The sequence below is a fragment of the Leuresthes tenuis genome, unplaced genomic scaffold (genome assembly GCF_036924035.1).
Source record: "Leuresthes tenuis unplaced genomic scaffold, fLeuTen1.0.hap1 SCAF_22, whole genome shotgun sequence".
In the NCBI taxonomy this organism is placed as follows: Eukaryota; Metazoa; Chordata; class Actinopteri; order Atheriniformes; family Atherinopsidae; genus Leuresthes; species Leuresthes tenuis.
In genome coordinates, this window is record NW_027325376.1 from 17479948 (window position 1) to 17493443 (window position 13496).

Sequence of the window (13496 nt, forward strand, 5' to 3'; positions counted from 1 at the left end):
TTCCTTTATCTTCATCGGAGCCTTTTTGCGTTAGGTGACATTGACATTAACTTCTCGGATGCATCACCAGTGTGTAGACTGTGTGTGTTTGTGAAAGAGAGCGTGTGTGTGTGGGCGCACGTGCATGAAAAAAATAGCAAGGAGTCATGCTTTTATCATGCAAGGCTTATTCAATATTTTTTTTTCACTGTTGTAATTTAATAAATTTGTTATAATAATATTTTTTTATTAACCTTCCCGTCAAAATAATGGAATGTCGTTTTAAAATCTATGAAAATTTGAAAATAGATTTGAAATTCTTAACTTGATATGTTAAAAAAGTGACTATAAACTGTTCCATAAGATGGACACCGATGGATTTCCATACAATCCTACACTGCAGAGGGAAAGATGGTGTTTAAAAGCCACGAAATCAGAGTTTCTATCAGTTAATCTATTTTTCTTTTCTTCGATTATTTTCTAGAATAATAGCCTTCTGTTTGTCTTCGTAACTGCTTTTAAAGTTTTAATTTGGAGAAAAGTTTATCTATGAAAATATTCGGGTGTCTGAGTCCAGGCTGGAAAGCGGAGCCTCTATACTGGTCTCACGGGAATATCAGAGGGGATGGATCAAAGTCTATATCCCTCCCTCTCATCTTTCTTTCTGCTTTCTATCCGAAGCCAGAGGCATCTGGAACCGCTGCAGACCGGATTAATTCTTATTCTTTTTTTTTAAGTAGGATTTTAAACAGCAATGATATGCTGTGGATGATGTATCCACACAGCTGCTGAAAGTCATATCATATTACGGAAAACTTTAAACAGCAACTAGGATTTTTGTATACTAATTGGGTATTTAGGACAAACAACCATTGCGTTCGGCTGTTATAATCAATCCAAGGCTACTCTCTTTCCGAGAATAAGCAACAGGAGCGCTTCAGCCCTCCGCAAAATTACGGAGTGATTTTTCCTCGGGGCGCAGGGATCTGTTGTTATTTTCCCACGGTGAACGGAGCCGATCTGAGGGCAGAGGGGAGCTAAATGCGGCTGACTGGCGACCCTGCACCGGGAACCATGAACAGCGGCGGGTCTGGCAACTTTCTGCTGGTCCCCATACCGGAGTATCCCCTGCTGGACTGCGTGCCCAACAAGACGGTGAAGATTGTGGTGCTGGGTGCGAGCAACGTCGGCAAAACCGGTATGTTTGCGGAGGGATTAGGCTGTAGTCACGCAGTTAACATTCAAACGGATGCGGGAAGTTTAAAAGATAAGCTGAAGTTTATTTGAGGCGTTAAAGAGAATTAAAACGTTGGCTCGGATTGCATGCATCACGACATAAGCACCAACTCGTGATTGTCAGGGAAAAAAACTGCATTATATAAAGAGCGAAAATAGCCTTTAATTTAGACTGTGTGCTTGAATTGAAATGATGTTGGAAAGAGATTACCAAACCCAACCGACAGAGGGCGACAATTCACATTTTTCGTATTGCTATTTTTGGATATTTCCTTCTATTTTTGATGCTAAATTAAGCTGTGGTCACTATAGAACATTGGTGGTACAGGTAATTATAAGCCTAAGTGATTAACAGAAGAAAGCCTCATAAATGTAATGACAACTGGGGAACAAAACAGGGATCATTTTTATTATTTCAGTAAACAAAGTTGGTACTTTTTGCCATGATGTTAGCTATAAACAGATTTCCTCTAGATAAAGCTCCTTGTAAAGGAAAAAAAAAACTGACAACCAAACAAAAACTAAAATAAAGTTGGATTTAAAAACGGGAAAAAAAAAAACTGACTTAGTTTTCGCTTGTTTTGTGTAAAATTGAAACATGACACATATGATCATGTTGAGGGTCTTCAGTGGAGTCGGACAGCCAAACGATGGCTTTCACTAACATGCAGGATAGGCTATACACACCAGCAAGTAGAACAAATGAGTAACGGTAAGTGGCTAATTTGTCTGAATGGGAGTAAGTGAAGTCTATTTACAGTAATAGACTGTGTGAGAATTATCAAAGACATTAGTGTACAAACCAAAAGCAGCAAGTCTTTTTGTCCGATTAGTGGTACAGTAAAAACCCCTAAAGTTTAAGGCAGGCAGCTTTCTTTATGTAGCACATTTCTGTAACTCAAAGTGATTTACATGGTAAGAAACGATAAAAAAAAAAACATACAAGAACAACAAAAAGAACAAAAGCAAAACATTTCCTCCTCAAAATTATTGATTTGATCAGTTTTAGCCGTGGAAAAAAGGGGGATTTTTTTTCCAGATATGTCATTATTCCTCTGACTCTAGCAATGTTTTCAAGTGGGAAAAAGGTAGAGGAAGTTATTGGTTTCATGTGGCTATAAGAGTTTCAGTCTGAGTCCGCAAGAACACCAAGTTTATTCAGCTAGACTCTTAGGTCCTATTTACAAAAATTTTGCTGCATCCAGTCATTATTTGCTCAATTCAGTGACATAAAGATTCAACAGATCCCCAAATTGGGGTGAATAGTACGCATACTCCATTTGTACATAATTTGGATAGTTATTGTTTTATTTTTTCATATGAATTGACACAATTGAAGCGTTTAGATTTCGAATAATAGCGGTTCCAAAAATGGATCCCTGTGGAACCCCATATGTCATGTCAGTTTCAGCTGTGTTGTGATGTGAAATATCTTCCTACTTACTAAAGTAACATGACAACCCACTTGGATGTGGGTTTATTAAGAGGCTACTCTTAAAAAAATACTTATCCCACGGTGGTCTCAAACCTTGATGTCATGTTTTAGGGTCCAGTGACTGTTCCCCACATTCACTCCAGCTGCATTATGATGAGTGGATTCAAATGCCAGATCTTTAGCCTACTTCTGGTCTTGGCTACTTCAAGTCATTTCCCCACGCAGTTTCTGAAATAAATTATGGATAGAAGGTGAATTAAGACAGCAAGTTAATGAACTGAGATATGTAGCAGTTATGTCTTTATGAAAAACAGTGTTCGTCCAGTGCTGCAATCTCTAAATGCCCTGAAAGCTTTTCACTGGCAACACACAACTTATGTAGGTTTATATTATTGTAATTTTAATCTAAATATTAGATGCATTGAAACTATATAGTCCTTAACATCTAGTATGGTCCGCCGGTACTAAACAACTTTTTATAATCAACATTTTACTTGAGAGGATTGACTGTTTTGTGCTGTAACTGAGCGAGTTAGCTAAATGATTAGAGGTTTTTGTTGCTGCATATCCACTGGCTGAGGAGAGGGAAAAGAGCTTGCTGTTCACTTGTCTCCACCATCTCCACGTGACCTGCCTTCTCAGTAGCAACATGTCACTCTGACATCTTGTGTGGTTCTGTGTGATTTGGAAAGTTTTGTTATGCCCATAGCAAGTTACATCCCTCTCTGGCAGTACGCAGATAGAGCCCTCTCCCTGGCAGGGTTATTATGGTGCATTCCATTTCAACTTTGAAGTCAGAATTTCGGAGTTCCCAGTAGGAAAAACGAAATGGAATGTTCCCTTAGGTCAGACTTGGTGTGTCAGAGGAGCTTCACCAGCCAAGATGTCAAAATGCAATATGGCTTCCCTGTGAACACAAAGTGGTGATAAGTGTTTTTTATTACATATTAGTGTCGCACCTCTGTCAGTGAACATGTCACGACGGTGTAGGGCTGGGTTCAAAGAGAAAAAAAAACAACTTTCTAATTCATATCGATTTTGATCAGGAAATTCCAACATAGATTCATAAAATCCTTGAATCGATTAAATCGATTTTCAGCATCCTCTGCATTAGGAGCTTTATTGGGTGAGCTTTGACATTGAGCAACAACATTCATGCACATGTCGGGAAGAGAGAGGGAAAACACAGTTGCTTTGTCACACCCGAAGGCAGATGTGTGGCAGCATTTTGGATATAGATGATATTCCGACCAAGAGGACCCTGGAAAAAAAAGCTAATGAAAACTTTTATATATTTGCTTGACTTGTATTAAATTCTTTTGCAATTACTTTCATACTCTTTTGTAGCCAAGCCAAATTTGCACTGAAACTGAATTATTTCAATAAAACCGGAAGGTAGATTGAATTGGAACCCTCTGAACTACAATTTAATCGATTCAGGAAATCAGTAGTGATGCTAGCTCAGCGTTGTAATATCTTGCCTTGCCAGGGAACACAACAACGAGCTAATCCTACTGCGTATTACAACCTCCAGATGGAATATGGTCAACTAATCGCTTCACACCAGAAGTTCCCTGTTCCAAGGCAAATGGAATGCAGCATTATAGTTTGGAAGTTCACGAGTAACCACGGCTTTAGCGGAGTAAGGGTGTTGTCATCAATCGAGTCTCTGATTGACTCGTTTTGAGCTGCAAAGCCTTCCTCTTTTTCTTATCTACTGGAACACTCAAGAATCTGCATTGGATACTATAATGTAAGATACTACGCTGAACAGTTTACAAAGAGGGTTTTTTTTTATGGGGATCTTATCCAACAGAAAAGGTGTTTCAGTGAAAGACGATATCAATCACCATTCAAACCAAGGTTTGTGTTTTTGTTAAAACTGTGGACATTTAATCTAGTTGGGTTTGGTTTCACACTAGAATTTGTCCAATCGCACCAATCGACTTTACACAACATACGTACGTACTTTTGTCATCACCTCTGTATGTTTGTGTCCTTAAACTTCACATTAAGTAGCCTAGAGACAAGCTGAATGCTGAATGTTGCCATGGTAATAACATCATGATGTCATTACTGCCAGCAGCACTATCTTTAGGCACAACACTCAAGACTGGCTCAAAGTTTGTGGAAACATCATTGAATTCAAGAGATTTTGCTGCTGATTCTAGGTGTGGCATATTCAAATGACCCCCCCCCCCCCCCATTTCAGTGTGGACATTGGGAATACATAAAATCAATAGTTCTTTGGAATAAAGAAAACAGCCTCCCATACCTTTTTAAAGGATATATGTACGTAGATATGTTGAGAGCATTGCTAATGAGAATATGCTAACATTTGACCAAGCAGACCATCCAACCCAATCGTACAACACACAGTGTTGTGTTCAAAGATGCATGCATGCAAAAAAACATCGCCACAATCCAGCACAGAAAGTGATGGCATCAAGTCTCTTTTTAGGAGATTGCCTGCTGTAACTTCCTGTGACATTGTACCATAGGTCCTAAAGTTCGAACTAAACTTGAAATTTTCTCACAGCAGAAAAAAAGAAACGGGACAAGGCGAAGCACAGAGATGGGGACACTTCCTGTTAGCCACAAAGATAACATAGAAAACTAAGAAGATGGTGTTCAAGAAATTGTCCAAAAAGTGCAGGAACATGTCCAGAAAAAAGATCCCTTCGAATTTCGTTAGAGATGCAAATCTCGGCCCTTTGAATGGGGCAGAGGTTTGGCTGAGGATGTGCATGCTTTTGCGTTTTCTTTTTTTAACTGTTTGTTTTTTTTTATGAACTCATTTGTAAAAACTCTTCACAATTTTAACCATGTATAGAAAAAGATCAGATAATAACCAAAAAGAAAAACAGAAAATTAACGTCACTGCATTGGACGTTTATTGAATGAACACACTCTCAAGATGGGTCTCAGTGTAGCTTTATGATGCTCTGGGCTATCAGATAGATACAGATAGGTAAATGAAAAGAAACTGAACTCCCAAAAGTTGGGGGAAAAAAGACTAACACCTGGCTGAGATCATTTCAGATAACGTATTATCAGATTATTATATTGATGTCTCGTTTTAACTGTTCAAACTTTGGGCCTATTTCTTTAAGCTCATCTCACCAATACTAAGGTCTTGAGGATCAAAAACATTTGTCAAGGAAATGGGAAATTCCACCAGCACGTGGCAAAAGTATAGTGTTCCATCACTAGAGTTTTAACACTGTGGCTCTGAATATTATGCATTACACGAGTATCAAACTCCTTCGCCTCTTTTGCATCTCTGACTGATACATTTTGTGTCTTTATAGCTTTGATTGTCAGGTTTCTGACCAAGAGGTTCATCGGAGATTATGAAGCAAACACAGGTGAGCTTCTGCCCATCTGTCTGCACTTCGGCTCTGCCAAACACAACCGTTGCAGAGAAAAGAAAATCCACTGTTGATCCGTCATTCTCTCTCGTCCATTCATCCATCCACCTGAATCCCCTCTGTCTCTGCAGGAGCGCTCTACTCCAGAAAGGTCACGCTGGACGGGGAGGAAGTGTCGCTTCAGATCCAGGATACACCCTGTGTGGCTCTCCAGGTACCTCATGGAAGCAGAGACTGCAGCCGCGTTTCGCTTGGATTATAAATAGAAAAGTTAGATGTGAACATCAAAACATGATTTGAAAAGCCAAAAGATAAGAAAAAAATCCCTTCAGCCGCTACAATGACATAAATACTATCTTCTGACAACACAGCATAGAGACAGCTGCCATTGAAATGAGTGATAACTCATTACCGTTGGTATTGTAAGGGACTAGAATTCTCTTGAAGCTGCTTTCTTTCTTCTTTTTCTTTTTTGAAATATTTTGGGCTCAGCTGTAGTCCATAAACACACATTCCCTTAAAGACCTGCCAACCTGTTGCTCTTTAACCACGGCACAAGGAAGTACAGGTAACCATAGTTACAGGAGCTTTATTGATTAAAAAATAAATAAATAATTGAAAATCATATGTAAACTTCCTTGTAGAGTTAGAACTGTTTTGAACTGATGTGCATGCATTGTCCCAAGAGGATGGAAGTAACCCGTTGGGACATCACACACTGGTGAGATGACTACTGTTTTGAAGCCATCTTTTTCAACGGGAATTTATGAGTTCCGTGGAAACCACCCATTGGGTAGTGGCTTATTAATCCCAGCGTTGTACCGTTCTCCTCATACTCCGCTTTATAGCCTGTTTTACTCTAAATGGGGCCACAATTAACAAAAAACTATGTTATGCTTTATTGAGGGAGATGTGAAACAAGCAATCAAGTTCATGAAGGGATTCAGTAAAAGCGTACCAAGATCTCAAATCAAGTAAGCCTCTGAGAGATGCTAAGATATTTGATGTTGGACAGTCAATTTACTGTTGACTTGCTCAAGCACATGCTTTATTAAGCAGGGATCAAGACCATATTGAGAGGTTGGAGAGACGGTAGTGGAATAATTAGCAGAATCTTCATCTTTTAGGCTCAGATTTGACTCCGAAGGGATTTTGTTATTCACTTTACGGTGTTTGGGTTTAACAAAGCCACTCGCTGAAGTTGGTTTTGGTTTGGTTTAAAATACAGTTTTTGTTTGTGCAAATATGGAAAATGCTGCTATATCAGTTGGGTTTTTTTGAGCAGTTTTCAGTTTTTCTGTTGAGCATGCCTTTCGGAGGAGGATAGCAAGGAAACAGCAACATATGGAGATAGCTTCTTTTCACTTCTGCATTGCCAACAGCAGTTTTATTTTAGCTCAAATACTTAGCTTCAGATTGATTTAGGTGATCCTTTAGGTGATCCTTTCTAAACATGTGCAGATATCTATATTGACTGTGGAGTTCTGAAGGAGCTGAGAGCCAGAGACTCACTAACAAAAGAAGCTAACTAGCTAGTAGCTTATATACGAGCTGTGATGCTATTCTTATTCCCATTGTCTTGCTAATTGCCTCATGGAAGATACAATTTGCAGACGGTAATGAAATATGAGTAAATGGTGAAGTAAATATAGTGTACCTAGGCCAGTTCTGGGGTATCATTCATATAGTTCCTTCTGGGCAGTCAGATCTCAGTAATTATGGGGCTAGAACTTTTTTTTCTTCTGGAATTTGATTCAAGCCTATTGCTAGCATTTTAATGGTTAGCTTGAGATAGCAAAATAGATATCCCATTGATATAAGCTATTTTTACACAGTTGTAAAATGGCTTGCATATCTTTTAAGGGTTTTTCCCCCATTCATTAGGTTTAAAGATCCTTAGTCAGTGTCTCTTTTGTTAATGGTTGCCTAATTTTCTACCTACAATTTTATTTACACAATCTCTGTTAAAGGAGAAAATGTCAAAAATGGATTTGAAGTAAAAGGAGGAGAAAAGAAAATGAGGTTAATGAGTGCAACGTGCCACACAGCTCGGCCTTAGCTACACAAGCAGCCTGTTTATAAAGCCAGACTTCAGAGTTCCATTCTTACAGTGGAGATAAGGGAGGGTGAGTAGGTCCCTCCCACCAGAATAAGCCCCCTCTCAGACATTACACAGGAGTGATGTATGGAGGCAAGAAAGATGTGTGCAGAGCCAAGAGCTTGAGAATTTACTGCTCAGGAGTGTTGACAGTCAAGGTCTTCATCTTGACCTGCATCTTTTAATACCTTTTGTGTTCAAAATGCAGACATAAAATAGATTTTGTTTCATAATTATGTGAGCAAAGTCTGCACAAAGAGCTGGGAAAGAACAAACAAACTCTTCCTGACTTGACATCTGGGTGGTCTAAAACAGCTGGTCCATACTAACCCATTTGCCTTGGTTATAAGGCCTCAGTAAAACTGCCCCCCGCTTACCCATTTTACGCTGCCTTAACACTGTACATAACTAACTGTGTCTTTCTGTTTTTATAGGACGATGCTGAAGGCCTGTACTGCCAGGAGCAGATCAACAGGTCAGATTGATATCCCATGAATGTGAATTTGAATTGAATTTAAAGGCCTCGGCTAATTTTCTTAAATAATTGGACCCCCAGGTCGATCTACTGGGCAGACGGTTATGTGCTGGTTTTCTCCATCACAGACCACAACAGCTACCGAACCATCCAGCCTTTATACCAGCACGTCAGGCGGATTCACCCTTCGGGAAATATACCAGTGATACTGGTCAGTATGTGTGTCCAGTCACATGAACGAATAAAGACATCCTCACAAATGCAATTTGTAATCTAATAGTTTAATATTGGGATTTTCAGTGACTTTTCCTTTGAATTACTGGTTTCAGGTTATGTCTTTTCTTTCAGTGTCTAAGTCTGTATTGATTCAATAAGCAGTTCAAACATATTATACTCTAATACAGAGCAGACAAGGCACCTGCTAACCTTAATCCTGTAATCTAATCAGTGTTATAATCTGTAATCTGCTGCAGGTTGGAAACAAGAGCGATTTGCTCCGAGCCCGACAAGTGCCTGCAGACGAAGGCGAGACGTTAGCAGCTTCTCTAGGTGGGGCGTGTTCCTGCTGTTTCGTCTTCCTCTGGTCATATTTAGAATGAAATTTTATACCGTGATGAATAAAGGCCTTTGCGAATAAACGGAAACGTCTTTTACTGGAGGCAGTGTTACTTACACACAGGAGGAACCAGACAGCAATTACCTGGGACCAGAGAGCGAGGAAACAATGTTCAGAAAAAGAAGAGGAAAACCTAATGTGAAGTCTTTTTAAGTGACACTAGAAATGTTAGCTAACTGTTTGGCTCCCCCTACAGTTGTAACAATACCTGTCATAAAAACAAATACCCGTGTGGGCCCTGAACATGTACAGCCATACAGCTGACCTGGTCATCGTGTTGAAGAAGCCACAAAGTTGCTGTAAAAGATGACAGCGAGTTAACTACCCTGCATGGTAGAAGGGGCTGTATAAGCTAGGCTATAAACAGAGTAAAAAGCTGTACCATCACCAACCAGAAACAGAACAACCAAAGTCACTCACACGAGCCATGAAAGTGAATGAAGCAGTCGGGACTTTTTTTTTCTGTTAGTTTTGTAAAGATTATTAGATTATTTGTAAAGATTAAGAGCTTTAATTCCTTTTCAAAAAGGGTAAAAGCAGATTCAGACTGCAAGATTTTCAGTGTTGTGTCATTGTTTACACTACACGATCTAGATTCCCTTTAAGTCCTAGTGCGTTTCCTGATATGTTGCCTCGGATGTGTATCTAAATTATGTCCCGCATGATGGTGGATGAGAGATGAATGCTGAGTGTTATCAAGAGGATAAAGAGTGGTCCTGATCTGAACACTCTCTGTTCGCAGGAGGAGTTTACTTTGAGGCCTCCGCCAGAGAGAACCACGAGGGAGTCCACACCGCCTTCCTGCATCTCTGTCAGGAGGTAGGACCTTCTAATTTTGTTTGCTGGCTGGAAATGTTTGATTGATGAAGACCTAAGAGCCTGTGTTTATAGAACAGTTATCTATATGAAAGCTATCATGCTTTTGAACCCACCAAACTTTCAGGGATTTTCATGGTCTGTGGGAACTCTGTGTTTCCCGCTGATGGACAGAAAATACAATGAAACCGCATGTTTGTCGTTTTGGCCCCGAAGTGGAAACCAAACTGGACTGATCTGAGTATTTATTTTTCTGGTGGAGTGCTGGTTCTTGCCAGCTCATTGTATTTTGAGAGGGTTTTCCTTTTCTGGCATTGGAGAGCGCAGCATCCCAAACATTCAGCTTTTTCCCCAAAAAACGTGAGAAACTGGTGAGGTACTTCAAAACTGCACTCAACTAACCGCGTGTAATGTTTAATATGGGTTAGGAGTGGTGTGTGGGTGCATTTTCGTGCTCTAAATATGCACTTTTCTGCGACAATGTTTGAGCATATCGCTGCTCTCTCTTGTGGCTAATGCCCACCGCACAGTTTGCACTAACCACACAACTTTCTGACAAAGTTCTACTTCAAATCTGCTTCCTCTCTCAAATTTCGATTTCATCTGGACTTTAAAACTGCAACAACAATTTCGGCCTCTGGGGGCAACAAAGACAAGTGGTAAACTGAAACGTTTTATGCTAACTGTTAGCAAGCCATTGCTAATTTCCACATCCAGTTGTTGTGGAGCAACATTGAGATTCATTTGGTATCTGCTGCTTCATTATTTTTTTTCTGTCCTGCTGAACAATGTTTGTTTTTGCGCTGTTTTGGGTCTCTACCTGTTCCTAAAGGAAATATCTTTTTATCTAGGAGCTTCAATGCTCCACTTTGATCACTAGCTTGCTGCTAACTGTGACTGGTGTTTGGTGCTGAGCAAGTGATATACATTGGGGTTTTTTTGCTGCTTACTATAGCTTAATATAAGTTTTTGAGACTTGATTAACTAAATTATTTGCTGAAAGTTGGTGTAAACTAAATGTGTATGAAATATAGTGCTTATGCAACATTGTCACAAAACACAACATCCAAGTTGTTACACTTTCAAGCATAAAAACTGTTTTTAAAAGAAAGAAAAAAAGACATTTCTTCCTCTCTCCACCAGGTGATCCGAGCACTGGGTGGAGGGAACGGGGAGAAACGAAGAGGAGGCCTCCACCTGGCCAGACCCAAATCCCCCAACATGCAAGAGCTGAAGAGGAGGTTCAGGCAGGTCCTCTCCTCCAAAGTCAAGTCAGCCACAACTATCTGATCACAGGTGGGGACGACAACGCGCAGTTGCCGCACACAAGGCCACACGAAAGTCTGCTGTGGAAATTACAAGGTGGAAGAAAAATCACAAGAGGAGGTATTGAAGAGTTGTGACCTATGAGTTTGGGGTCTGAAGCCACTGATGACACGAAAAAGCACGGCTGAGCTGCTCCGAAGTGATCAAAGCTTTTCAAAGAGCACAAGGAGTTCTCATCAGATGGACAGATAAAGGCAGAGAATGAATGGAGCCCTTTGGCTGCCAAGCTCTTCTGGAAGAGACTTGCAGTCAGCGGGGCCCGCTCCCAGGAACTAAAGGAACGCAGTCCAAAGCAGACACGTCAAAAACTGAACCTTGGCAGGATTCTCTTGAGCGGGTTGTGAATGTCAACAAAACTCTCGGACACATGAGGGCAGTTAATATCTTTTTTGGTTTGTTTTTTAGGTGAAAACTACCAACGGCATCATGACACATGTAAATTAAAGATGTCAGAACAATAAACACTCATGATTTCATTCCAGTCTCATGTGTGACACTGATGTCATATCAACCTATGTATCTCATATCATCTCCCACCTGTTGTAGTTTTTTCAGTTTAGGCGGGTGGGGTTATTGAGTTGGGGCCTTTATTCACCTAAGCTTTTTTTCTAATTCTTCCTTTTAGTATGCTTTGTCCTCGTCCTACAGTTTCTTATCTGGAAGAGTGTACACTTTCACCTATGTTTCCACATACCTACCTGTGTGTGCCATGTATTCCCACAACCAGAAGTCTATTCATTCCTATGAGAATCAGTATAATCTCCAACAAATGAAAGGAACTCTGCCGCAGGTTTCTTTCTCCTTCTTGATTTGCCTCGGATATGTTGAGAAAGTTTAACAAAAGAAAGAGACTGCCCTGCGCTCCAGGCAGGTGGATAAACAAAGTAACACAAACTATATAACAAACTGCCAGCTTGACACGCAAACTTAACAATTCACACGCCGTATGACGTTGAAATTAAAAGTCCCCTGTTCTTAGCAAGGTTTTTATTGTGCATGACTAACACATGCAACAACTGACCGGACTGATCCAAAGTGGTCTAGAATGAAGACTCAATCGGCACCATAGTATGCTAATGTCACTTAATCCACTGCAACAAAATGTTAAAAACAGCATAATTACTTCATTATATCGATAAAAGTGGCATTTCTTGTCTTCTGCATGTGTGTGGTGGGTCTAAGAAACCTGCTTTTGAATATAATCCTGTTTTTTATCTTAGGAAATACAGTCCTCACAAAAAGAAAAGAATACGAACGCATTCAGATGCTAGATTTGAATCATCTAAAATCTGGGCAATAGTTTCTGAGAATGCTGAACACTCATTTTCATTTTGAAGTAAATGATAAATGAGTACATTTTCACTTTGTCATGAAACGCATTTTCAAACAGAATTAAATCTTCTAACTTAATCAGTTGGATTGGAGTGGAATAAAATGTGATCAGTTTTGATTTTGGCAGCCATATACTGCTATCGGTTTTTTAGCATCACATGCACATTAGCGTTCTGTTGAGAGTCTTGTCCAGGTTTCAGTCATATTCTGAATCTGCTGTTTACATGTGGCACGAGAAACTGGTTTCTCACACCCCTGGGTACACGATCATGTGGGCTGCTGTGGTCTTTTTTCAGTCAGCAGATCAGGGGTTTGATCCCCAGCAGTTAAGCATCAATGTCCTACATCTCAGCCACTTGGATCTTTACCAACAGATAATGTTCAGAAACCTGGATAAAGTGTTCGTGTGCGCGAGTATTGGTTTCTTTATCCAGTAGCATATTCAGATTTCTCTAAACTAGAAGATCCGATCGTAAATTCCAGTCATTGCCAGGATACTTGATGGTTTCACATTTGTTTAAGCCCCCAGATTCATCACCAGAAACACTTCAAAATATCTTTCCAGTAACTGACATGTTAGTGAATACATACAACTCTTCCCATCATTGCGTGGCCCAAATAAAGCAAACTCCAGATTAATGTCTGTCTTAGTGTTGTGTGGGTCGCGGAGAGACAGCGTTGTATTTCCTCCTCCGTTTGTGGTTTGAAATTTGACATTGAATTAACACTTGAGGATACAGTCTCTGCTCTCTGGAAGGAGTAAATAAGTGGTCCAATAGCATGAAAGGATGTAGGAGTGTACGTTGTTTGTG

The 13496-nt window shown here is 40.0% G+C and overlaps 1 protein-coding gene across 1 annotated transcript; it reads left to right on the forward strand.

The window, feature by feature from the left end:
* The first annotated feature begins 771 nt into the window (after window positions 1-771).
* Window positions 772-11826, forward strand: rasl11a (RAS-like, family 11, member A). The gene is made up of 8 exons (XM_072376623.1): window positions 772-1177; window positions 5962-6018; window positions 6153-6235; window positions 8554-8594; window positions 8676-8805; window positions 9068-9143; window positions 9953-10029; window positions 11170-11826. Exons 1-8 carry the CDS (start codon window positions 1021-1023, stop codon window positions 11314-11316), a joined length of 768 nt encoding a protein of 255 aa, XP_072232724.1. The 5' UTR covers window positions 772-1020; the 3' UTR covers window positions 11317-11826.
* Window positions 11827-13496: the final 1670 nt, after the last annotated feature.

Bases quoted from the DNA above. Each gene is read 5' to 3' on its own strand.
- rasl11a (XM_072376623.1), top strand. From the start codon at position 1,021: ATGCGGCTGACTGGCGACCCTGCACCGGGAACCATGAACAGCGGCGGG. The intron at 8,806-9,067 runs GTCAGTATGTGT...AATCTGCTGCAG, and splicing joins GAAATATACCAGTGATACTG to GTTGGAAACAAGAGCGATTT. The intron at 9,144-9,952 runs GTGGGGCGTGTT...CTCTGTTCGCAG, and splicing joins GACGTTAGCAGCTTCTCTAG to GAGGAGTTTACTTTGAGGCC.